Source organism: Sphaeramia orbicularis, chromosome 21 (assembly GCF_902148855.1).
Source record: "Sphaeramia orbicularis chromosome 21, fSphaOr1.1, whole genome shotgun sequence".
Classification (NCBI taxonomy): domain Eukaryota; kingdom Metazoa; phylum Chordata; class Actinopteri; order Kurtiformes; family Apogonidae; genus Sphaeramia; species Sphaeramia orbicularis.
The window spans coordinates 34,410,807-34,438,363 of NC_043977.1; the positions used below are offsets into that span (position 1 = coordinate 34,410,807).

At 41.9% G+C, this 27,557-nt stretch overlaps 2 protein-coding genes across 2 annotated transcripts; both read right to left on the reverse strand.

Moving 5' to 3' along the window:
• Positions 1–2,605: 2,605 nt before the first annotated feature.
• LOC115412007 (trace amine-associated receptor 1-like) lies at positions 2,606–4,412 on the reverse strand. Its single transcript, XM_030124307.1, has 3 exons — positions 4,240–4,412; positions 3,139–3,419; positions 2,606–2,988 (listed from the first exon to the last, which is right to left on the reverse strand). The coding sequence occupies exons 1-3, from the start codon at positions 4,410–4,412 to the stop codon at positions 2,606–2,608; spliced, it is 837 nt and encodes a 278-aa protein (XP_029980167.1).
• A 7,298-nt stretch (positions 4,413–11,710) lies between these two features.
• LOC115412008 (trace amine-associated receptor 13c-like) lies at positions 11,711–17,161 on the reverse strand. The gene is made up of 5 exons (XM_030124308.1): positions 16,991–17,161; positions 15,672–15,731; positions 13,846–13,890; positions 13,578–13,756; positions 11,711–12,524 (listed from the first exon to the last, which is right to left on the reverse strand). The coding sequence occupies exons 1-5, from the start codon at positions 17,159–17,161 to the stop codon at positions 11,711–11,713; spliced, it is 1,269 nt and encodes a 422-aa protein (XP_029980168.1).
• Positions 17,162–27,557: the final 10,396 nt, after the last annotated feature.

Here is a 27,557-nt window from a genome sequence, read left to right on the forward strand (position 1 = left end):
CCACATGTGAATGAAATGGGGAAACTCCCATGAACCCTCTAGGACCCTGTAGTGGGTACAGAGCTGATCCAGTCAGGACCAGGTCCTGGCATAGACCACATAGATAGTTGCCTAGGTCGAGAACCGCTGAAGTGGGTGCCGCTGGTAGGCAAAAAATAAAGAAAGAAAGAAAAATAAAGAAATAATAGTACTGGTAATGTGATCATTTCTGATGTTCTGTCTTAAAAATAAAGAAATGAGAAACATAAAAAACTAAAAAAAACCTACAACCCCACCCTGTAATTTCTCAGGTGAGCTCATCCTGACCCACCGCTCACTGCACACTGGTCACGTGATGTGTGTGTGTGTGTGTGTGTGTGTGTGTGTGTGTGTGTGTGTGTGTGTGTGTGTGGGGAGCAAATGGCTAGAGGCAGACCTGGTTACAGGCCAAATTATACTTTGTTCTTCTATACAGGTAATACATAGGTATAGGACCACAGTACAGAGTGAACATAACATAACAACATAAAAGAGCAGGTATCAGTGATAAAGACATGACATAGTCAGATGTATATTTGGTTGAGGTGGGTTGCAAAAGCAGATTGCAGCTGGAAAACAAAGAATAGGAAGCAAAAGAAATTTAACATGGGCCTTGAGTACTAAGAGACTCTGAACTGACTCTATACATAGTTACAGGGTTTGTTTGTTTCTTTGTTTCTTTTTTTGTTTGTTTGTTTTTTTTTGCTGAAAATGGTCCTTATGAGGTTTGTCAAAAAACAGAAGAGTAAGAGACTCTGAACTGACACCATACATAGTTACAGGGTTTGTTTGTTTTTTGCTGAAAATGGTTTAAATCTCTAAATGGTCTTGCCCCATCGTACCTCTCTGAGCTTCTGCACCCCTATACACCTAGTCAAGCTCTCAGGTCAGCGGACCAGCTGCTCTTCAGAGTTCCCAAAATTAGGCTGAAGCTCAGAGGGGAGAGCATTTTCTGTTGAATGAACTGCTGCACATTACACAGGCCTCGTCACTGTCTAATTTTAAAACTCTTCTTAAAACCCACTTCTTTTCTTTAGCTTTTCACACCACGTAGGTTGTTGATTTTATGTGCACGGATATTTTATCTGGGCCAGACAGTCTATTATTTTTTTTTATTTATGTATATGTAGCAGGATAGATTATTGTGACCAGCCCTGCTAATAACATCACTGAGAGGAGGGGGGCGCTGATATATAAGGGGCGATTTTCTCACCGGTTCTTCCTTTTTCCGCATTCCGTTGGTGCGTCACATCCGGGCTCGACGTGTTGGTCTTGCAGGACCGCTGCTTCATTGCCGTTTCAGCATATTTGGGGCGATCTGCATCTGGCTTGGTGGTAATCGAAGGCTGGGGGCCGGCGTTCTCTCTCTCTCCCTCCGACCCTTCCTCTCTGTGTCTCATCCGTATGGAACTGAATCAGGAGTGAGTCGCGTGGCTACTGCTGTTTTGTCCCTCCATGAGTGTTGCTCTCCGTGGTGTTCCTGCTGCGTGGGCCGACCGATGCGTCTCCCCCACACTGACTTATTGTTAGCTGCTGTTTCGGCTAGCTGGCGGTCGCTTGGCTGCGGTCTGCCGGCGTGTGCGTTGGGCCTGCTGCCGCCGTGTGATTTCTGTGCACGCGCTGCACCCAGAGCAGCGCACCGAGGCCTTTTACTGTGCTGCGTGTCCTGTTTTAATTATGTCAATGACGACTCCGTGCAATTATTAATCATTATCTGGATCCATTGTTTAGTTTCAATTTATTTTGAATTCCTTATGTAATTCGTTTGTATTTGATTTGTTTTCATATTAATTATTGTCATTTGGGTCTGTTATTTAGTTTTAATTTGTTTATTTTGAATTCTTTGTGTAATTAGTTTGTATTTGATTTCTTTTCTTATTAATGATTGTTATTTGGATCTGTTATTTAGTTACAATTTGTCTATTTTGAATTCTATATGTAATTAGTTTGTATTTGATTGGTTTTATTACATTGTGACTTGTTTATTGACTTGTTTATCTTTTTCTTCCTTTTAGTTGCTGGAGACTCGTGGTGGTGTTGGTGGCTGGTGTGCCCTTCTTCGTCTGCTGTGTCCTGGGAGCGGTTAATGTCACTGAGGGTTTTTGTCCACGCGTATTGGGTGATTTCTTTTGGTTTGTTTGCTTTGGCACTAGCTGTCGCTCACCTACCTGTCTCCAGCCTCATTTAGCCTTTCTTTTGTAATATGTGCATGGATTAGTCTTTTTAAAAGAAAAGAGAATTTCTACTGGCAAAATAAACTAATTTATATATTTTTCAATCACGTCTCATGCCCTGTTTTTGGAGCCAACTTACCTGCGTGACTTACATTTCCTTTTATTCTCCAGGTGCAATTCCTGGGGTGGCGTTGTCGGTTCCTTTTGTTATATTAATTTGTACCATTTGGCTAATTGGATTAGTTCCAGTCGCTAATTATTAAATATTAGTTTATGTTCTCATTTGGTCCCTTTATCCTTTATTGCTTCCACCCCTATGCCGCCACATATAAATTTGTGCTTTATAAATATTTGTGCTTCATAAATAAAAATGGACTTTATTCTATCACAGTGAGGACTCATTTCATTGACTCCTAGACCATGGTGGAATCACAAGAGTCAGACTGCAGTATCTGCAAAGTAAATATTAGTCTAACAGCTTTTCTGAACCATGGGTAGAATAAGGAATAAATCAGAGGATTTACACATGAATTTAAATACATAACAAAAGTCATATAAGAGGGTAATGAAGGAATAAATGAGTTGTCTGTTAGAGACACAATATAATAAGGGCAGAAACATATTAAGAAGACAACAACAAGAACACCAAGACTCCGGGCTGCTTTCAGCTCAGATTTGTTGGCGACTGCCTTCCCTGAACGCTGGGCTGTGATGGATGTGATGTGAGAACGCATGGCACGAGCCTGAGACACAGCCACCACAAACACACTCATGTACAGAGCAATAATGGCAGAAACTGGGAGAATAAATGTTGCAACAAGGTCAAAAGCCCTGGCGACAAAGTAAATAAAACTCACACACTCTCCCTGACAAGTACGGTACTTGCCCAAATGACTCAGGTTATCATTTAAAATAACAAAACAATAACAACCAGAACAAAACCAACAGAGACAAACCCAAACTTTAACTCTTTTCATAGTGACCTTATTAGTGTAATGAAGAGGGTCACAGATAGCAACATAGCGGTCGACTGAGATGAGCACCATGTCTAATACTGATGCAGAAACACACAAACAAGCAAAAAATATATACAAAGAACACATGGAGTCACCAAGAAACCAACAGGACAGCTGTAGGTGGATTCCTGCCGGCATCAGCACCAGGCCTACAAGGAGGTCAGACACAGCCAGAGAGAGGAGGAGGAGGTTGGTGGGTGTGTGGAGCTGTCTGAAGGAAGAGAAAAATCATGAAACAAATATTAAAACATGGGAAATGTAAAATCTACTACATGTAGCCAGTGGTGGACGGTAACTAAATACTTTTTTCAAGTCCTGTATTTCATTAAAATTGGATGCACTTATGCTGTTATTCAGCTTCATTTTTCAACTCCACTACATCTCAGAGGTAAAAAGGATACTTTTTACTCTGACATTCTTCAGAGAGCTTTAGCTCCTTTTTAGATTACACTTTGTCATCCTGTTTGTGTCCAGTGAAAACCAGTTTATGTCCAAATCTTCACACACTTGAAACTTCAATGAATGTCTATGATACTGACACTCAAAAACATGTATGCACTGACAATGAAGGTATTTAGATTTTTAGAACGAATTGACCCTGTTGTTTTCTTGGATTACTTAAAAACCTTTTGAATAAACAGATGATTACAGTACATGATCACAAAACTGAAAACAGGCCTGTTTTTCTGAAACTATGAAATTTTGACTTTTCAGACACAAGTAGTTTTCACAGAACATCAATACCACAAACCTGATCATCTACATATGATTTAATATGACACACTGTTGTTGATTAAACCTGTTACTATGAGCTCAGCCTCAAACATCTGCATCAATAAACACATGTACATTAAAGCTGAAGTAAACAATAAGGTTTGTGAATGCATCAGGTTTAGTTAAATTAGAGTGTTTTCAGTGTACTACTTTTGTTTTTGCTTAAAAAAACATTTGCTTTTCCACCACTGCATCTAGTTATGTGTTTAAATTAGCTGATTAACATAAAAAAAGCCTTGTTGACAAAAAATATCTGCCTGAAATGGGCGACTGAGATGATGACCACTAGGTTGAGAGCCACAGTGAGCGGAGGGAAAGTAAACAGCAGGATGTGATAGATCACAGCATCAGTCTGAGAAACATTTGGCTTCAGGCAGGAGGCATTGAGGAGTTCTGGAAAACAGAGCTCTGCTTCTTCATGTGTTTCCATCAGTGAAACAGAGACACAATGCAAAGAGAGATATCAGGTCTCGGATCTTATTAACTGTTTATCTGTGTTCTTGGTCATCCCTCCTTTCTCTCCACCTCTGATGGACAATGTTGTTCCTCCTCTCTCCCTCCTCTCTGGTCCTCCCCTGGGTCTGCATCTGGGGAGGGTATGCTTATGTAATGGTTTAGAATAGGGCAAGCTAATGAATACATTTTTTACATTATCATTTTTTGTAACTGAAATAATATTAGAACTCATAGTAAAAGTAAATGTAAGACAATAAGAATGTTTCCATGATAAGATGGACATTTTCAGTGCTGTTTTCTGTTTTATTGCGCTATGTCACTTTACTGTGAAAGGACTGTTGGTGTTGGTGAAGCGCATCCGGTCAAATGGACAACAGGGGGAGCTCTGGTTCTTCTCTCAGTCATCAAACCACTGACTTGAGACATGAAAAGCCGCTGTTGTTTTCTTACATCATTTTACTCCCCTAATACAGGTAAAAATGTGTTTTTCATGTACCAACAATGTATGAAAGCTGCATTATAATTATTGTTAGTCATTAAACCTCTGACTTGAGACGTGAAGAGCCACTGTTGTTTTCTTACATTGTTTTACTTCCCGACGTCTTTATGGGGACTAACCTAAAAAAAGAAAAGCACTCAGGTCTGTTTGACAATTGAGGCAGAGATGGCAGTTCAACGGTACAAAAAAATATGTTTCATTAAAGGTCCTGTACAGAGAATTTGTTTAAAGTGGATTGCAGCGACACCTTCCTCCAGAATTGGTGATGTTTTTAAGGGATAAAGACGCCGTTTCCCATGAGCACTAGCAACTACTGTCCTAAAAGCATAAGTCTGGCTAAGGAATCCATTTGATTTGAAGCTAATGAATGAAGATCCTCTTCACAACTCTGTAATTCTTTTTTAAAGACAGCAGCTTGCAGGGTGCAAAGTGACGTTTGAAATGAGACAACAAGCAAACTTCATGAAGTTCATGTAGCTTAGATTAGTAACTGGCGTGAAAGTGAAACCTAATTTTGGAAGTTGGAGTCCCATTTCTATGTCTCTTTTACTCCAGAGTGTTCCAGAGTGTTACTCACAGACCGGTGTTTGAGATGTGTCCCAATGATACATATTTGCTCTGGCTTTTCCACAAGGTATTCAAGCATTTTCTTAAATGACTTCAGTCATTCAGCATCTTCATCATTCTGCATTAGCAGTTCAGTGCTAGCTGCTTCAGCCTTCTGCATTCACAGTATTCTACTTTTAGAATTGTCTTGTTCCTGAAGGACAGTTTAGTATCCAGGCCCCGGCATGAACATTCAACTCCATACAGAATCATTTCAGTCTTACCTTCCAAAGCCCTTAGTTTGGGACTGAAACAATGCTCCAAATAAAATAGATTACTGATGCCAAAGAGCTAGCCGTGTGGCTAACACAGAAGAGCTACCAACAGCCACTACAGTAAAATACAATGTTCCAATGCATATGTATAAAGAACAGAAACATTCTAAACCTGTGTAGAAGGAAGAGGGGCAACTCCAGGTCTGTTTTTCATTCCTTTTAACTCCCTTAGTTGTCTCCATAGGTTCAATGCAGAGGTTTACCAGTGTTTTAGTCTGTGCTCTATCACTCTCCCGTTCAGTTCTTTTTCTTTTTTCTTTCTGCCAGTCCAGCTCCAGTTCCAGTGTCCACCATCACAACAAAACAAATCCAAGAAATCCTTTTCTTTAGGAAAAAGGACAGATCTCACTCCTCACTCATTCATCTTACTTCTCACTGATAACCTCTGCTGGTCGGTGCGGTGTTGTCATAGTGACTTCAGTCTGCCGTAAATCAGTCCAGTCTTTTCTGACCTGACCAGGTAAGCTGGAAATAGCATTTGGAAATAACCTATTTTGGTGCTGATAATCTCATTTTAAATTGCAGACTACGATCAGGCATATACACACACACACGCACACACACACACATATACATACATATATATATATATATATATATATATATATATTATCCCTAATATATATATTAGGGATGTCCAATATTATCGGCCCAATATTGGCATAAAAATGGAATATCGGTGAATATCGGTATCGGTTTTTTTGCCTATCATTAAAACCGATAAAATAATGCCCTGATCTCACCGGCATTTACCGACACATAGATGAAGCATTGTTTGTAGCTGAAAGAAATGTGCAGTTTTCAAAATTGTACAGTAGAGTTGCCACACTGTAATAGACTCATGGAGGGAGGGAGAGAAAATACATAAATATGGCATTTTTTACACAACTTAACTCTTTCTTCGCCAATGACGAGATTTTCCGTCAGTCTGTGTTTTCACTGTTATACTGTAGTTGAAGCTGTTGCAGATCGTGTGAATTACTTTCCTTAGTCCAAAACAAACAATTAAGCAGCTTTTTCGGAAAAATGACGGACCGGGTTTAACGTTTTTGCACTGGAGTCTCCGTATCCCAAGGCAACACATCCAGCGGCAGTCACTGAATGAGGACTCTGCAGGAACCGCGCGGTTTCAAAAGCCTTAAAGATGATTATGGAGACAGAGTCTGACAATTCAATATATGATGGAGCAACAGAAGAACCATTTAGAGACAGTAACGGAGAAATAGAAGGTGAGGGAGAGAAACAAATGGGAAAAAATGCAGTTTTCTCAGTTTTTTGCTCAAAATTCAGTTTTTTCCTGAAAATGACCAATATTCAAATGTTCATATCTCACGAATGAATGAAGATAGAATAAAATTGTTTCTTGTGTTTAAAAGCTGAAGTTCTGTTCTTTCGTTTGATGTATTCAGTGTTCACATACTCCTAACACAACATTTTCAGTCAGCCTCCAAAGATTAGTGAAAATGACCAAAAAGGCTGGCACTGGCTACCAACTCACTGGAAAATGCGCTGGTGGGGAAAGAGTTAAGTTGAAGTATGTATTCTTTGCACAGACAGTGTTTACATTTTAAAAGCCTTGTTGCATTTGAGAATGCATCAAATGGGGCATCACAATAAAATTAGGCATGATGTGTTAATTCCATGACAGGAGATACAGTACAGGCCAAAAGTTTGGACACACCTTCTCATTCTTTGCATTTTCTTTATTTTCATGACTATTTACATTGTAGATTCTCACTGAAGGCATCAAAACTATGAATGAACACATGTGGAATTATGTACTTAACAAAAAAGTGTGAAATAACTGAAAACATCTCTTATATTCTAGTTTCTTCAAAGTAGCCACCCTTAGCTCTGATGACTGTTTTGCACACTCTTGGCATTCTCTTGATGAGCATCAAGAGGTAGTCACCTGAAATGGTTTCCTAACAGTCTTGAAGAAGTTCCCAGAGATGCTTAGCACTTGTTGACCCTTTTGCCTTCACTCTGCGGTCCAGCTCACCCCAAACCATCTCGATTGGGTTCAGGTCCGGTGACTGTGGAGGCCAGGTCATCTGGCGCAGCACTCCATCACTCTCCTTCTTGGTCAAATATCCCTCACACAGCCTGGAGGTGTGTTTGGGGTCATTGTCCTGTTGAAACATAAATGATGGTCCAACTAAACGCAAACCGGATGGAATGGCATGTCACTTCAGGATGCTGTGGTAGCCATGCTGATTCAGGTTGCCTTCAATCTTGAATAAATCCCCAACAGCGTCACCAGCAAAGCACCCCCACACCATCACACCTCCCCCTCCATGCTTCACGGTGGGAACCAGGCATGTAGCATCCATCCGTTCACCTTTTCTGCGTCTCACAAAGACATGGCGGTTGGATCCAAAGATCTCAAATTTGGACTCATCAGACCAAAGCACAGATTTCCACTGGTCTAATGTCCATTCCTTGGGTTTCTTGGCCCAAATAAATCTCTTGTGTTTGTTGCCTCTCCTGAGCAGTGGTTTCCTAGCAGCTGTTTGACCATGAAGGCCTGATTCACACAGTCTCCTCTTAACAGTTGTTGTAGAGATGTGTCTGCTGCGAGAGCTCTGTGTGGTATTCATCTGGTCTCTAATCTGAGCTGCTGTTAATTTGCGATTTCTGAGGCTGGTGACTCAGATGAACTTATCTTCAGCATCAGAGGTGACTCTTGGTCTTCCTTTCCTGGGGTGGTCCTCATGTGAGCCAGTTTCGTTGGAGCGCTTGATGGTTTTTGCGACTGCACTTGGGGACACATTCAAAGTTTTTGAAATTTTCTAGACTGACTGACCTTCATTTCTTAAAGTAATGATGGCCACTCGTTTGTCTTTACTTAGCTGATTGGTTCTTGCCATAATATGCATTCGAACAGTTGTCCAATAGGGCTGTCAGCTGTGCATCAACCTGACTTCTGCACAACACAACTGATGGTCCCAACCCCATCAATAAGGCAAGAAATTCCACTAAGTAACCCTGACAAGGCACAGCTATGAAGTGAAAACCATTTCAGGTGACTACCTCTTGATGCTCATCAAGAGAATGCCAAGGGTGTGCAAGGCAGTCATCAGAGCTAAGGGTGGCTACTTTGAAGAAACTAGAATATAAGAGATGTTTTCAGTTATTTCACACTTTTTTGTTAAGTACATAATTCCACATGTGTTCATTCATAGTTTTGATGCCTTCAGTGAGAATCTACAATGAAAATAGTCATGAAAATAAAGAAAATGCGAAGAATGAGAAGGTGTGTCCAAACTTTTGGCCTGTACTGTATGTGATGTTACCTAAAATTAGTTTAATATCCCACATATATCAGCAGCGATATCGGTAGATATCGGAATTGGAAATTAAGCGTTGGACAATTTCGGCATATCAGTTTTTGGCAAAAAAGCCAATATCGGACATCCCTAACATATATATATATATATATATATATATATATATATATATATATATATAAGTGCTGGGCAGCGATTAAAATGTTTAAAATTTTTTATCACGATTTCTACTTATTCAGGTCAAGGTTGTGAGGTCATCAGCTTAAGCAGAGACAACTCATCTTAAAAAGGGTAAAAGGTTAAAATCCCACTATTTGACTTACTCTGGGGTGCCGTTAAGGGGGGGGGCGCATGACAAATTTATGGGGCCCAGAATTCCCAGGGGCCCATACAGCAGTGGAGTAGGGCCTGGAGAGTTAGAGGAATAGTAAAGCCTCTTCAGTTTCACTACCCCCACCCCCAGCTCTGACAATCACAGACCGCTACCCCACCCCCACCGCTATTCCCGCTCCAACTGCTAACACTCCTGTTCTAACATAATGTATTTACTGGACTGACAAAAATGCATTTGGCGTAGCATAGTGTTTATTGCATATTAACAATTGTAAGCATTATTGACAATGACTCAGGGCGTCATGGCGGCACTGCATTAGATTGCAGCCGAACACTAAAAAGACAGTATGGTATGGCATGATAACACTCTACCAAGTTACCATGAAGCATTTTTTGACATTATGTGTTCATGGCAAAATGTATTTCATCTTAAGAGAATTGCTTCTTTTCTTCTTAAAGTCTTTTCTTCTTACATTCATCAGTGCCCGACTGGTATAGTCGTTTGGACATGGTGGACTTGCTCTGACAAACTGATTAATCGCTTCATCCTGGGTTGCCAGGGTTTCATTACAATCACTGTTTCCACTGTTTGGCATTGCCAGATCATCAACAAATCAATTGACATGATACATAAGTTTGGGCCCCCTTGGTGGGTGCGGGTCCCTAAGCAGTCTTTAGTTCGCTGATAGGGTAGGCAAGCTCTGCATATTATGTAACAATGCACAGAACCTGTACTGTACTGTTTGTCTGAGAAAGAATTAAATTGCAAAGGTATGGAAGATGGTTGTTGTCCAAGAATCCCTCTTTTCGTCTTTAGTGGTGTGTGTGTGTGTGTGTGTGTGTGTGTGTGTGTGTGTGTGGTGGGGGGTCGAGGGGGCATCAAATCCATATCTTGCCTAGGGTGCCAAAATGGCTAGAGCTGGCCCTGGTTACAGGTAATGAAGTTTCGCCCTAATCAGCCCATAATGCCTCCATTTAGGCTCCTCCACATCTGTGTTTTGCACAAGGACTTCAGGCCAAATGATATTTGTCTATTCTACTATACAGGTAATACATAGGTATAGGACCACAGTACAGAGTGAACGTAACATAACAACATAACAGAGCAGGTATCAGTGATAAAGACATGACATAGTCAGATGTATATTTGGTTGGGGTGGGTTGCAAAAGCAGATTGCAGCTGAAAAACAAAGAATAGGAAGCAAAAGAAATTTAACATGGGCCTTGAATGAGGTTTGTCGAGAAACAGAGTACGAAGAGAATCTGAACTGACATAGACATAGTTACAGGGTTTGTTTGTTTTTTGGTGAAAATGGTTTAAATCTCTAAATGGTCTTGCTCTATCGTACCTCTCTGAGCTTCTGCACCCCTATACACCTAGTCAAGCTCTCAGGTCAGTGGACCAGCTGCTCTTCAGAGTTCCCAAAATTAGGTTGAAGCTCAGAGGGGATAGGGCGTTTACTGTTGCAGGTCCAAAATTGTAGAATGAACTGCTCCTGAACATTAGACAGGCCTCGTCAGTGTCTAATTTTAAAACTCTTCTGAAATCCCCCTTCTTTTCTTTGGCTTTTAACACCACATTGCTAGTTGATTTTATGTGCATGGATATTTTATCTAGAGCAGATAGTCTATTAATTTATTTATTAATGTATATTTTTTTGTTTGTTTGTTTTTCTTCATAAATAATCAGAATCTCATAAGGAAAAAACACATTTTAAACTTCAATCATTCTATCACAGTGAGGACTCATCATTTCATTGACTCCTAGACCATGGTGGAATCACAAGAGTCAGACTGCAGTATCTGCAAAGTGAATATTAGTCTAACAGCTTTTCTGAACCATGGGAAGAATATTGGGAATTTGGGAAGAATTGCTGAAAATGGTTTAAATCTCTAAATGGTCTTGCCCCATCGTGCCTCTCTGAGCTTCTGCACCCCTACACACCTAGTCAAGCTCTCAGGTCAGCAAACCAGCTGCGCTTCAAAGATCCCAAAATTAGGCTGAAGGTCAGAGGGGACCGAGTGTTTTCTGTAGAATGAACTGCTGCTGCACATTACACAGGCCTCGTCATGTCTAATTTAAAAACTCTTTTTAAAACCCACTTCTTTTCTTTGGCTTTTCACACCACGTAGGTTGTTGATTTTATGTGCACAGATATTTTATCTGGGCCAGACAGTCTATTATTTTTTTTTATTTATGTATAAATTTGTGCTTTATAAATAAAAATTGACTTTATTCTATCACAGTGAGGACTCAGTTCATTGACTCCTAGACCATGGTGGAATCACAAGAGTCAGACTGCAGTATCTGCAAAGTGAATATTAGTCTAACAGCTTTTCTGAACCAAGGATAGAATAAGGAATAAATCAGAGGATTTACACATGAATTTAAATACATAACATAAGTCATATAAAAGGGTAATGAAGGAATAAATGAATTGCCTGTTAGGGACACAATATAATAAGGGCAGAAACATATTAAGAAGACAACAACAAGAATACCAAGACTCCGGGCTGCTTTCAGCTCAGATTTGTTGGCGACTGCCTTCCCTGAACGCTGGGCTGTGATGGATGTGATGTGAGAACGCATGGCACGAGCCTGAGACACAGCCACCACAAACACACTCATGTACAGAGCAATAATGGCAGAAATTGGAAGAATAAATGTTGCAACAAGGTCAATAGCACTGGCGACAAAGTCATAAATAATCACACACTGTCCCTGACAAATGGGATACTTGCCTGACTGAGTCAGGTCATCATTTAAAATAACAAAACAATAACAACAAGAGCAAAACCAACAGAGACAAATGCAAACTTTAACTCTTTTCATAGTGACCTTATTAGTGTAATGCAGAGGGTCACAGATAGCAACATAGCGGTCGACTGAGATGAGCACCATGTCTCCTACTGATGCAGAAACAGACAACCAAGCAAAAAATATATACAAAGAACACATGGAGTCGCCAAGAAACCAACAGGTCATTTTTCGGAGGACTTCTACCGGCATCAGCACCAGGCCTACAAGGAGGTCAGACACAGCCAGAGAGAGGAGGAGGAGGTTGGTGGGTGTGTGGAGCTGTCTGAAGGAAGACAAAAAATCATGAAACAAATATTAAAACATGGGAAATGTAAAATCTACTACATGTAGCCAGTGGTGGACGGTAACTAAATACTTTTATTTAAGTCCTGTATTTCAATAAAATTGGATGCACTTATGCTATTGTGCTTGAGCATTTTCATTATTTTCAACTTCATATTTCCACTCTGCTACATCTCTGAGGTTAAAGGGATACTTCGTACTCCTTTACATTCTTCAGAGAGCTTTAGCTCCTTTTTTGATTACACGTTTTCAGCTTCTTTGTGTCCAGTGAAAGCGTTTTTATGTCCAAAACTCCAGACTTGACAACTTCAAACACAGCCACATTATAGCCGCAGCAGTAACAAACACGGAAATGGCTTCATTGCCTCTTGCTACTGCAGCTGCGTGGAGCTCCACTTCCCACAAAGCATGTTACGACAATTTTCCAAAAATGCATGAGTGACCTACCGGCTCTGTTTGTAAATACATGGATTGTTTATGGTAGAGTACACTTCGAAATTGTTCATTGTGAGGGAAGAGATTCAGGTGCAGTATCGGGGAAAGACTTATGGATTTGTGATAATTAGGTTATGACTCAAGTTTTATAGATTTAATGAAAAATTTGTGACAAAAGTCATACGCAGCTTTGAAAACCCTTTGGATAAACAGATGATTACAGTACATGATCACAAAGCTGAAAACAGGCCTGTTTTTCTGAAACCATGAAATTTTGACTTTTCAGACACAAGTGGTTTTCACAGGACATCAGTGCCACAAACATGATCATCTACATATGATTTAATAAGACACACTGCTGATGATTAAACCTGTTACTATGACCTCAGCCTCAAACATTTGCATCAATAAACACAACATGTACATTAAAGCTGCAGTAAACAATAAGGTTTGTGAATGTATTAGTTTTAGTTAGAGTGTTTTGAAGTGTACTACTTTTGTTTTTGCTTAATTTTTTTTTTTCCCACCACTTCATGTAGTACAGTGTTTATATTAGCTGATTAACATAAAAAAGCTTTGTTGACAAAAAAATATCTGCCTGAAATGGGCGACTGAGATGATGACCACCAGGTTGAGAGCGACAGTGAGTGGAGAGAAGATGAACAGCAGGATTTGATAGACCAAAGCATTGGTCTGAGAAACCACTGGCTTCAGGCAGGAGGCATTGAGGAGTTCTGGAAAACAGAGCTCTGCTTCTTCATGTGTTTCCATCAGTGAAACAGAGACACAATGCAAAGAGAAGTATCAGCTCTTAGAGCTCATTAACTGTTTATCTGTGTTTTTGGTCATCCCTCCTTTCTCTTCACCTCTGATGGACAGTGTTGTCCCTCCTCTCTGATCCTCTCCTGGGTCTGCATCAGGGGAGGGTACGCTTAGTCACAGGTTGAACTCAGAGCCCAGGCCCATGCAAATATAAGGTTTAACTCACAGGGCCACAGTAGGGATTTCCCTATGTTTGTTTCAAGGGCTGTGGTTTAGGGGTCCTCCTGCAGGACAAATTCCATGTTATTTGACTTCAAAATCCCTTTTTATTTTGACCTATTTTGAGATAATTACAGTGTTTGACCTGTTTGTGGAAGAGTTCAAGTAATGGGATGTTCTTCAGTGGCCAGCTCAGTCACCTGATCTCAACCCAACAGAGCAGCTTGAAGACTAAACTGAGGGCAGAAAGACCCACAAATCAGCAGCAACTGGTGGCATCTGTAGTAAAGGCCTGACAAAGTATCTTGAGGAGGAAACTCAGCGTTAGGGGATATCCAAGAGTTCCAAACTTCAGGCAGTTATTGACCTGAAGTCTGGTCAGTAACTTGAGTCAACTTTTTAACACTTGACTTTCACTGAAGTATTAAAACCAATACTCATATTTATAACAGTCTTAGCTGGAGCATGGAGGGACAACATTTAACATTGTAAATCCAAAAGAGCTAATGCTAATATTGATAAAAATTTATTAAATTAAGATGCAAGTCCACGCTTCAGTTCATGCTCCATTTCAAATCTACTGTGATGATGTCAAATTACATATCTATGTGACTGCATATGTACAGTATATGTGTGAAGTTCGTCAGAATCAGAAAAAAACAATTAGGAGGGTGAAGAGTGGCACGTTAAAGAGCAAGAGAACAAAAAGGAAAAAAAGAAAAAGTTCATGTCTGTCTTTTTGTGCTATGGATAACAGAGTGGAGGTATATCACTTTGAGAGAATGGAGTCAATATAGGTAGGTTTTCCAACTCAAAGTTATTTTTGTACAGGCCTTTGAACATGAACAATTTGTCTTGAGGTTACCTCTGCAACTCCACATGTGAATAACCTCTTACCACTTCTGCTTTTATTCACATTTTTTGTTATTTCCTTGAAACCTATATATGATTCTCCTGATGTGGTTATTCCATCCATCCATCCATCCATCCATCCATCCATCCATCTTCTCTTTATCCAGGTCAAGGACTTGAGGACATCAGCTTAAGCACAAAAGCTCAGACTTCCCTCTCCCCAGCCACTTCCTCTTGCTCATCCTGGAGGATTCCAAGGCGTTCCAAAACCAGCCAAGAGATACAATGCATGGGAAGTATTGAACACATCAACATTTTTCCCAGTAAATGTATTTCCACCAGAGTTTGGTATTAACTCAACAAATCCAGACAAAGAATCTAAACATTAAATATGTCCATATGTGGCGGCAGTCATATAGTTAGACCAGAGGTGTCATTAGGACAAAACTGCAAATTAATGAATTTTTAAAATAAACTCCAATCCGACAACGCTACCCTGGGGATTTCACCCAGAGAATTTCTATACCCTCTATTAACAGATATTGCACAGCGGGCAGACAGGTTCTATTATACAAAGGAGGGGGTCGGGACGTGGTTCCAGATAAGAAAACAAGATAATGTTTTTAATACAAATAGAAATCTTTAAAATACAATACATCTTAAAATGTGTGCAAGGGAAAAAAAAAACAATTAAAAAAAATAAGTTTGTTCAGGGCTGGGGCCTTACCAGTGGAAGTGGAGAAGGGAGGATGGCGAAGGATCACCGAGGAGTCACCCCAATTACCCGTACAAGACATAATCACACACACAACCACGCTTCAAGTGAACAATCAAACCAGGTAGTGACAGCACAGCAAACCGAAGAGAAGGGGACACCTCCGCCGACCACACACATCCCACTGCCAGAGTGGGCCCACAACTATTGAAAGGACAAAAAGAAAGGAAATTAAGAAATACTCCCAAAGAAATCAAGAGCACTTTAACAAATGAAAATCAAAGAATACAAAAAAGAAAATACACTAGACGCTACGAATTATGAACAAAAGAAATCAAAACTAAATACACAGAATAACTATACTAAATGATAATAAATCAAAACTCCAAATACCTATATGTAACTTAATTCAAATAATCAAGGTTAACAAAAAACAAAAACATCACATGGATAAAACAGAAGATGTTACAGTGTGTAAACACAAAGCAAAACACCATGTGACAAACAACAGCAATAACAAATTAACCACAAACAAAAGACCAGCTCATAACAATAAACCCCTAGCCACACAATCAATAAATAAAATAAAATGGTAACAACCTCAAAAAGTAACTTGAGTCATCCCCCCCAGTGGCCAACACAACTGCCTAATTGTGGATGGCAGAAGCAGCGATGATGGTGGCTAGCCGGCTGTTAGCGTGCGTGTAGCTTGGCATCCCAATAGTTAACATGGCAAAGCCAGTATCAGTGGTATTAACTTTAGCAAGCAAGCGTGATTTAAGCACCACAGCAGTTTGAGCAGAGCAAAGCAGTTTTATGGTACGCAAAGCAGCAGTATTTCTGGCTTAGTCCCAATTACCAACAGCAGAAGGAGTGATGATTCTTTCCACTCGGCATCTAAAAAGGAAACACCCGATGTTACCAAACCCTGAAATGATAAGCTAACGCTAACACACATACACAGAGACCTACCATTATTGTAGCATGCAAGCGTTCATGTCAAATGAGTGTGGGAACCCAGCAAAAGAGACCTAGAGGAAGCGACAATGGCTGCTAGGTGAACAATGCAAAATATAAGCTGAACTATAAGCGAATTGGCAGCTGCAACCATACTTGAAGGAGCGCAGCACAGGTTCAACCAGACAATGCGGAAGCCAAAGCAAACGGGAAGCGTGTCACCATCAACGTCAAAGAGAGCAAGAGGGCGTCAAGATGGCAAATCCCCCATTTATATAGACCAGACCCACAGCGATTAGCCAATAAGCAAGATGGTCCAAACTCAAAGCAACCAGCATGTCTCACCAGGGACAAAAACACCCTGGACCACTGTTACACCGTTTTAAAGGATGCATATCGCTCTGTCCCCTATGCAGCTGTGGCAGGATAGACTATGTGTGACCAACCCTGCTAATCACATCAATGAGAGGAGGGGGGCGCTGATATATAAGGGGTGATCTTCTCACCGGTTCTTCCTTTTCCGCATTCCGCTGGTGCATCACATCCGGGCTCGACGTGTTGGTCTTGCAGGTATGGCTACCTGCTGCTTCTCCGTACTGCTCATATTGTTTGACTGTGCTCACAGCATCTGTATTGTTTTGTTCGGTGCTGTTTCGGCATATTTGGGCGATCTGCATCTGGCTTGGTAGGTGTCCGCTCTCTCTGCATTATAGTTGGTGCTGTCTGGCGGCTAATACTGCTGTGGCTGCAGGTGGAAATCGAAGGCTGGTGGCCGGCGCGCTCTCTCTCCCTCCGCCCCTTCCTCTCTTTGTGTCTTGTATGTATGGAACTGAATCAGGTATGTGTTAGCATAGCTAGCGACCGACACATCCTCTTGTACGCTTAACACTAATATCGTTCTCTATGATTAGGAGTGGGTCACGTGGCTACTGCTGTTTTGTCCCCCATGAGTGTCTTTTTCCGTGGTGTTCCTGCTGCTTGGGCTGACCGGTGCGTCTTCCCCCCACACTGACTTGCTGTTAGCTGCTGCTTGCGGCTAGCTGGCGGTCACTTGGCTGCGCTCTGCCGGCGTGTGCGTCGGGCCTGCTGCCGCCATCTGATTTCTGTGCACGCGCTGCACTCCAGAGCAGCGCACTGAGGCCTTTTACTGTGCTGTGTGTCCTGTTTTAATTGTGTCAATGACGTCTCCGTGCAATTATTAATCATTGTCATTTGGATCCGTTATTTAGTTTCAATTTGTTTATTTTGAATTCCTTATGTAATTAGTTGGTACTTGATTTGTTGTATTACTTTGTGACTTGTTTACTGACTTGTTTATCTTTTTCTTCCTTTTAGTTGCTAGAGACTGGTGGTGGTGTTGGTGGCTGGTGTCCCCTTCTTCGTCTGCTGTGTCCTGGGAGCGGTTAATGTCACTGAGGGTTTTTGTCCACGCGTGTTGGGTGATTTCTTTTGGTTTGTTTGCTTTGGCACTAGCTGTCGCTCACTTACCTGTCTCCAGCCTTATTTAGCTTTTCTTTTGTAATATGTGCATAGATTGGTCTTTTTAAAAGAAAAGAGAATCTCTAATGGCAAAATAAACTAATTTATACATTTTTCAATCACGTCTCATGCCCTGTTTTTGGAGCCAACTTACCTGCATGCCTTATATTTCCTTTTATTCTCCAGGTGCAATTCCTGGGGTGGTGTTGTCGGTTCCTTTTGTTATATTAATTTGTACCATTTGGTTAATTTGATTAGTTCCAGTCGCTAATTATTAAATATTAGTTTATATTCTCATTTGGCCCTTTTCCTTCACTGCATCCCCCTATGCTGCCACACAGCCTTGGGGCTCTCTGATCACTGCATAGTTCATCTTCTCCCAACCTACAGGCAGCAATTCAAATCTGCTAAGCCTGTAGTGAAGACTGTGAAGAGATGGACCACTGAGTCAAAGCTGGAGTTACAGGCCTTCTTTTACACATTTCTTTATTGTCATTTGACAGCACAGTGTACATACAGCACACAGTACATCAAAGATTTCGATCGATGATTAGAGACAAATGGTGCGCCACCACTGAACCTTTTTCTTCAGAATTTGCAGTGAAGAACACAAGATAATGCAAAGCACAAATATAAGACATCATTCAGTTTTCACGCAGTACACTTGGACACATGCTGGAATTTTTTCATGGATTTGAAAGGAATTTGGGGGATAGCGTGAAAAACAGGGTTGACAGCAAACAAGATTTTGAGGTTGGGGCAAAGGAGAAATGTGTGCAAAGATAAGAGACAACAGTGGGTCAATCTGTCCTTCAGTTGTTTCCAGTCTTATTATCAGACCACTCCTACTGTTGTCTTGACCATAGAAGATGTTTTGACTGCAGGGGGATTAGATTAGAGAAGAAACCGGCGCTTCCTCTGCTCCCAGGGGAAAACAACTTGGCCATGGGGGAAACTTGATTTCTGCTTTAATTTAGTATAACTTACATTTTGTTACACCTGGCCTCAGCATTACTCCTCACTTCCGAGCAGTGAGGTCTCTACACAGTTCGTTCACTTTCTCCTTCAGTCCCACAGATTGATGGAGCCCCTCTACATTGTCTCTCAGCCCTTCTGCAGTCTGGCCCACGATGTAATCCAACTTCTTATATGAGTCCGCAGCCTGTCCAGCCAGGTCTCACACACTGTCCCCCAACTGCGTCACCACGCGTTGTAATTCCTTCACATTGTCACTCACCGCTCCAAAGTGCTTCTCAATTTCGACCGATAGCAATTTTGCAATAGATCAGGGACATTCCAAGGCCAATCAGAAGGTGCCCCGCTATCATAAATCCAAATAGGTAGATGTCTTCGATATCCTCCACTGACAGAGCAGAGAGACAGACCACCCTCCACTTGTCCCAAGCATCCCGGGTGTATCCGGCTGCAAAAGTTCCGTCAGGGCAGGCAGGTTCCCCAGGACCATTCTTCCTGGGTGAAAAAATCATGTCAATTGCGCTGAGTGACCAGTTGATCAATTCCATATTTACTATTCGAGAGCTCAGCAAGCAGGGGATCCAAAAGTTAAAGTAAGTCAGACGAGACACTGCAAGGCCAAAGCAGAGTGGGGGAGGCAGAAAGGGGGGACAGCTCAGAAAACATGTCTGCTCTCTTCGAAGGACAGTCAGACTGCACTGATCGGAGTGTTTTTGAAGCTACTGCTGCAGACCTTAACAAACTCACTGACAGTGTGACATCCTACACTAGTTTTTGTGAGGACGTGTGTGTGCCAACCAAAACCTTCTGCACATACAAGAACAGTAAACCCTGGTTCACTGCAAAACTCAGGTCGCTTTGTCAGGCCAAGGAGGAGGCTTAAAGAAGTGGGTACAGAGTCCTGTCCAACAAGACCAGGAACACGCTGACAAAGGAGATCAAAGTGGCAAAGAGGTTCTACTCTGGGAAGCTGAAAAACAGGTTCACAGCAAACAAGCCAGCGTGAGAGTGGAGAGGTCTACAGGACATCACTGGCTACAGGAGACCCCCCCCCCCCACATTACAGCGAGCTGTGAACTGGAAGGAGAAGCCAGCTTTCACACCAATCCCCCGCACCATCATCAATCAACCCTCACCTTCCCCTATCAACCCCCCACCAACACTTGGGATCTGTGAAGAGAATGTTAGTCAGCTCTTCAGGAGACAAAAGACCAGCAAAGCTCCAGGCCCAGACGGGGTGTCACCCTCTTGTCTGAAGGTCTGTGCTGATCAGCTGGCCCACATCTATACCCGGCTCTTTAACAGATCACTGGAGCTGTCTGAAGTCCCCTCCTGCTTCAAATGCTCCACAATAATCCCAGTCCCCAAGAAAACAGTTATCTCAGGACTAAACGACTACAGGCCCGTGACCCTGACATCTGTGGTCATGAAGTCCTTTGAGAGGCTGATGCTGAACCACCTGAAGGACATCACAGGACCCCTGCTGGAGCCCCTGCAGTTTGCCTACCAGGCAAAAAGGTCAGTGGATGATGCAGTCAACATGGGTCTGCACTACATACTACAACACCTTGACTTCCCTGGGACATATGCAAGGATCCTGTTCAAGGACTTCAACTCAACATTCAATACCATCAGCCCAGACATCCTCTACCACAAACTCACCAAACTCACCATCCCAGCCTCCACCTGCCAGTGGATTACAAACTTCCTAATAGATAGGAGACAGCAGATGAGGTTAGGAAACTTCACACCTAGCACCCAGACAACAAGCACAGGTGCCCCCCAGGGATGTGTGCTCTCCCCACTTCTCTTCTCCTTCTACACCAGGAATTAAAGTTCTCTGTCACCACGACAGATTTCCATCAAATGGAAAAACTGAGTGGGGAAAAAAGTCACATTGAAGTAACTTCCCCACGTGTTTTGCGGAGTCCAGTCGGCACCGGGTCCTGGGCCTGCTGTCCTGAATCTGCAGGTGTTTAACACAGGCACGCCACGCAAAGGGGGCTGACAGGTTTAACAGTGATGATAATAAGATGACTTCTTTATTTTTATGTCGGGAGGAGAGGTTGATGACTATTTATCTTTGGAAGGAAACGCTGCTCATTCTGTGCCTCAGAAACACATGGACAAGTTCAGCTTTACCGAAGTTCAGCCTCCGGACGCTAACTTTAGTTTAGTGCTAACAAGTAGCTTTCATTATGAAAGAACCACAGTGAAAAGGGAAGAAGACACAACTGATCTACATGTACCTTCATGTTTGGGTTCATAGTTTATCTCCTCTTGCCGGTATATAACTAGTGTGTGTGTTTGTGTTTGTGTGTATGTTCCCTTCCCGTGCGTGCGGCTGTGCACGCCGCGGCCTTACGCGGTTACGCGCCCGACTGCATAAGTGCTTTCTTTTGACCCGTTTAGCATCTTATTTCTATCTGTGTGGTACAGTAGGAAGATAAAACTGAATGAATGAGTAACACCCTTGGTATTTGCAAAGCCACTGTATTTTAAATATCCTCAGAAAGTATCTGTAACGGAATATAATTTCTGTTTCAGTTGACGTAATTTCTTCCAATCAAAAGAGAACATGATATTGGCGGAGGGGTTGTGGACGCAGGTTTGACGACGTACAGATTATTTTGGCTAGCATATACGACATCATGGACACATTTGTAGAGGAAGGTGCTGAAGTGGTAACTATTGAGAGATGCGTGAAAAATACAGGGTGTCCCATAAGTCTCCATACATAGGAGACATAATACATTCCATACATATATGGTTCTAACATGTATTTCTTTATATTTCTTCTTTATAGTTCTTCAGCAGTGGAGGACACGCATTGAAATTTTTTTTCCGACAAAATGGCAGTCATATAGAGCACATTATATAAATAAAAATGGTTTATGTCAAGAAACGTTTATTTTTCCTATGTATGGAGACTTATGGGACACCCTGTAGATGGAGGTGGGCATGGCTTGATGTGAAGGGAGACGATGGAACTCCAGTTAGATCATGGTGCAAAAAAATGAAGCTGCCTGGTGCGTGCATGTGCGTAATTTGCCACAAGAAAATTCTGTATGGTTCCAATGGTAAAAAAGTCCTGATCTGCCATCAGTCTGAGAAGTTGAAGATTAGTTGTTTAGGGTTACATTTACACAGACATTTTCCCCAAAATTCATGTGCTGTTGGAGTTGGAGTTATGTTTTAGGAGTTCCTAAATTGTTAAATAAAAAGTTTTTCACTCATTTTTTGCAGTAAGGTTTTCTTCTAGTTATTTTTGCTTGCTTCAAAGGTTTTCATATCCTTTAAAATTAACCAGAGAGCACCAAAATTGACCTGAAGGTTTAAAAATTTTCTGGGGGAGGACCCCCAGACCCCCCACCACTACCACTCATGACATTTTTTCTATCCATGTTACTAATCTTCTACACCTGTACACTCTCCCATTCAGTGTGTTTTACAGTATTGCCAAATTTGACTATATAAACTTGTACGCTATAGCAGTATTGTATTGCATCATTTTTAATAGTGGCCAATGATTTTGACCAGAAGAAAATTTTCAGTCAGATGAAAAATTTTTGCTTTAATCCCTGCTCTACACCAATGACTGTACCTCAGCAGATCCATCTGTCAAACTCCTGAAGTTTGCAGATGACACAACGATCATCGGCCTCATCCAGGACGGTGATGAGTCTGCTTACAGACAAGAGGTGGAACAGCTGGTCCTCTGGTGTGGTCAGAACAACCTGGAGCTGAACATGCTCTAAACGGTGGAGATGACAGTGGACTTCAGGAGTAGCCCCCCTAAACTGGCCCCCCATCACAATCCACAACAACATGATGACTACTGTGGAAACATTCAGGTTCCTGGGATCCACCATCTCCCAGGATCTGAAGAGGACTAGTCACTAGGACATAGTCACTATTACCAAGAAAGTCCAGCAGAGGATGTACTTCCCGCATCAACTCAGGAAGTTCAACCTGGCCCAGGAGCTGCTGATCCAGTTCTATACTGCAATAATCCAGTCTGTTCTGTGCACGTCCATCACCATCTGGTTTGGATCAGCCACCAAACAAACAAACCAAACAGACTGGAATGGACAATCAGGACTGCAGAGGAGATCACTGGTGCTGATCTGCCCACCATTCAGGACTTAAACATATCCAGAATCAGGAAACGGGAAGGAAACATCGCTGCAGATCCCTCACACCCTGGTTACAACCTGTTTGAACTTCTTCCTTCCAGCAGGTGATACAGAGCACTGTACACCAAAACAATCAGACACAAGAACAGTTTTTACCCCCAGGCCGTCACTCTGATGAACACTTCACACTCCATAACCCATCCAGTGCCAATACCCCCCTGACTCCAATCCACCAACTCACAAACTTATATTTTGCACTCTTTATAAAACTGACTAATTTGCACTATGAAAGAAACTGTATTTGCACAACAGACTGTATCCTGTACATATCCACTCACCGTATACATACTTCAATTTGCACTTACTGTACATATTACAAAATAAAACCCACTGTAAATAATACATAAATTAACATATCATTTTAATAGACCTGATCCACACATCCACTCACTGTATTAAAAACTCCAATTTGCACTCTTTACATATTACATTGTAAATCCACTGTAAATCTCAATCTATTGTTGTCTCTGTCTCTAGTGGACTGTCTATATTGTGTCCAGGTCCACATGTTGTCTGGGTTCATGTCGGAACTGTATGTCGTGAGCATTGTAAAAACCGAAGCCAAATTCCTTGTATGTGTTCACATACTTGGCCAATAAAGCTGATTCTGATATCTTACTGCCACGCATATTTAAATAAAGTTATGTGTAATAAAGTGGAATGAAACATGAAAAATTATCGAACACATTAACTAATTAATTCAGTACTTAGTGGCGAAGCCTTTGTTTGTAATGACAGCTTCATGGCACTTTTTGTAAGAAGTAACTAATCACCTGGAGTATTTAGGTGTGACTGTCCCATTCATCTACACAGATTGTTTTTAAATCTCGAAAATTGCAAGGGGCCCTCTAGTGAATGTGGATTTTCAGATGCTTTCACAAATGTTCAGTTGGGTTTAAGTCAGGTAATGAACTGGGTCATTCCAGGAAGTTGACTTTCTTTCTCTGAAACCAGTTGCGGGTTTCCTTTGTCTTATGTTTTAGACTGTTATCCTGCTGGAATATCCACCCTCGTCTCATTCTCAGCTGCCTAGTGGATGGAACAGGTTCATCTCAAGAATCTCTCTGTACATGGCTCCCTTTATTGTTCCTTCAATGATATGTAGTCTGTCAGTACCAAAAGAGGAGAAACAACCCCACACCATGAACTTCCATCTTCAAACGTCAATGTTGGTATAGTCTTATTTGGGCAATGTGCAGTGCCATTTCTCTTTCCAACATTTTGTGTTGTGTGACAGCCAAAAAGTTTAATATCGGTCTCATCTGACCAGAGCACATGCTCCCAGTAGTTCATTGGCTTGTCCAAATGTTTACTTTAAACAAGCTTTAGTGTGTCTTTTATTCACCTGTGGAGTCTTGCGGTTTGAGTGTGTCCAGAGGCTATGGTGGTGCAGTGCATTGCCTATGGTCTTCTCTGTCACAGTTGTACCTGCTGCCTCCAAGTCTTTCTGGAGCTCTTTCCTAGTGGTCCTTGGCTCTGTGGTTACTCTTCTAATTATCCTTCTGACTCCCTGATCAGAGATCTTGTGAGGAGCTCCTGTGTGTGGCTGGTTGATGGTGGAGTGATGTTGCTTCCACTTACTGATTCATGCCCCCAATGGTGCTCACTGGAAGATTCAGAAGTAGTGAAATGTGTCTATAGCCAATTCCATTTTCATGTTTTGCAACAATTTGGTTGTGAAATACTTGAGAGAGCGCTTTCATTTTACCTGACACCTTGGTAAAAAAAACCATAATTTACCTGCATTTGAAAACCCTCGACCTTCAGTCCATGCCAAAGTTTTTGCACATACAGATGGAATGAAAGACAGATGGATGATGAACTGATGACAGTACCTTGTGGTGAGAGCCAAGGGTGAAAACCCTTTAAAGCTCATCAATATATTTTAACCCAACTGACATTAATTTGCACAGATTGGAGGTAGAGTTGCCTTCTAATTACTTATGTTTTCTGTCTGGTTCCTTGCCTTTCCTTGCTGTGTTGTACTGCTTTTTCGTAGAGTGTTCAATACTTTTTTTTCTGTTTCATTCCACTTTATTGTACACAACTTCACTGGCATAAGGATTTTAATGTTTCGATTTTTTCCGTTGATTTTTTGAGTGAATACCAAAGTCTGGTGAAAATTTCACCCGAATATGGTCATTGGAAATACATTTACTGCATAAAATGTTTTTGTGTTTAATACCTTGAATACATCCAGTGTGTCCTGGGTCTGCCTCAGGATCTCCTCCCCACTGGATATGCCCAGAACTCCTCACCAGGGTGGCATCCTGGAGGTATCCTGACCAGACACCTGAGCCACCTCAACTGGTTTCTCTCAATGTGGAGGGGAAGCGGCTCCACCTTGAGCCCCTTCTGGATGGCCAACCTCTCACCCTATCTGGGTTCTCCCTATAAGGGGAAACCCAGCCATCCTGTGGAGGAAACCCATTTCGATTGATTGAATCACTGATCTTGTCCTTGGCTCATGACCGTAAGTGAGGGGAAGAACATAGACTGACAATAAATCAAGAGCTTTGCCTTTTGGCTGAGCTCCTTCACCACAACAGACCGTTACAGCACCCACATTACCCCGATCCACCTGTCGATCTCACATTCCACCCTTCTCTCCCTCTTGAAAAAGACCTCAAGAAACTTAAAGTCCTCCATATTGGCCTGCAACTCTTCCCCAACTCGGAGAAAATAATCCTTCCTTTTCTGACTAAGGACCGTGGCCTCAGACTTGGAGGTGCTAATCCTCATCCTGGCTGCTTCACATTTGGCTGCAAACTGTCTCAGTGCAAGGTGGAGGTCATATTTTGATGAAGCCAGTAAGACCCCATCATCTGCAAAAAGCAGAGATACAACCCTGAGTCCCCCAAACTGGACCCCTTCTGCCCCCTAGCTGTGTCTAGACATTCTGTTCATAACGATCATGAACAGAATTGGTGACAAAGGGCAGCCCTAGCATAGTCCAACCTGCACTGGGAACACTTACTACCAGAGATGAAAATCAAACACTGACTCTGACCGTGCAAGCATCTAATAGCCTGTATCAGTGGGCCGTAGACCTCATACACCTCCCACAGGACACTTTGTGTGGTGAGAGAGAATGAATGGACTCATGTGCATGATGGTGAAAGGAGAAACAGTGTTTATTTAACAGAAAAACAAAACTGAGTAACCCAATGGGAACCTGAGGGTAGATGAACGCCAGAGTCCACTGGGTGGTGATACAGTCATGAGGTATGAGGTGAAATGGGATGAAATGACCTGGTGCTGCACAGTCGAAGAGGAACCCCTTATAAAAGCTCCTGATGGTCAGGTGTTGCAGCTGTGCAGCACGAAGCAGGTGAGTCTAATTACTGATGAGTCTAAGGGAGGGGTCAGCAGCCACGCAGGAGCGGACCATGACACACCCCAAGGGACGTGGTCAAATGCCTTCTCCAAATCTACAAACCACATGTGGATGAAATGGGGAAACTCCCATGAACCCTCTAGGACCCTGTAGTGGGTACAGAACTGGTCCAGTCAGGGCCAGCACCTGTCATAGGCCATACAGACGCTTGCCTAGGGCACCAACCGCTGGAGGGGGTGCTGCTGGTAGGCCAAAAAATATAAATGAATAAATAAATTTAAAAAATAAAATAAAATAATAATAATAATAATAATAATAATAATAATAATAATAATAATCATAATGTATAAAGAAACTAGAAGCACTCGGAGAGCGCAGACCTCCGCCAAGGCTGATCAGTGGCCCCCCCCGTGGGCCCCCCCACCCCCGATCCCCACCAAAATTTAATCATTTCTTCCTTATCCCATTTCCAACAAACCCTGAAAATGTCATCCAAATCTGTCCATAACTTTTTGAGTTATGTTGCACACTAACGGACAGACAAACAAACAGACAGACAGACAAACAAACCCTGGCAAAAACATAACCTCCTTGGCGGAGGTAATAATAGTACTGGTAACTTGATAATTCCTGATGTTCTGTCTTAAAAATAAAGAAATGAGAAACATAATAAACAAAACCATAACACCCCCCACCCCCACAATTTCTCAGGTGAGTTCTCCCTGACTCAGTGCTCACAGCTCAGTCACATGATGTGTGTGTGTGTGTGTGTGTGTGTGTGTGTGTGTGTGTGTGTGTGTGTGTGTGTGTGTGTGGTTGGGGGTTAGGGCAAATTCATATCTTGCCTAGGGCACCTAAACTAGACTAGACTGACTACTGGTTACAGGTAATGAAGTTTCGCCCTGTTCAGCCCATAATACCTCCATTCAGACTCCTCCACATCTGTGTTTTGCACAAGGACTTCAGGCCAAATGATATTTGTCTATTCTACTATACAGGTAATACATAGGTATAGGACCACAGTACAGAGTGAACAGAACAGAACAGAACAGAGCAGGTATCAGTGATAAAGACATGACATAGATG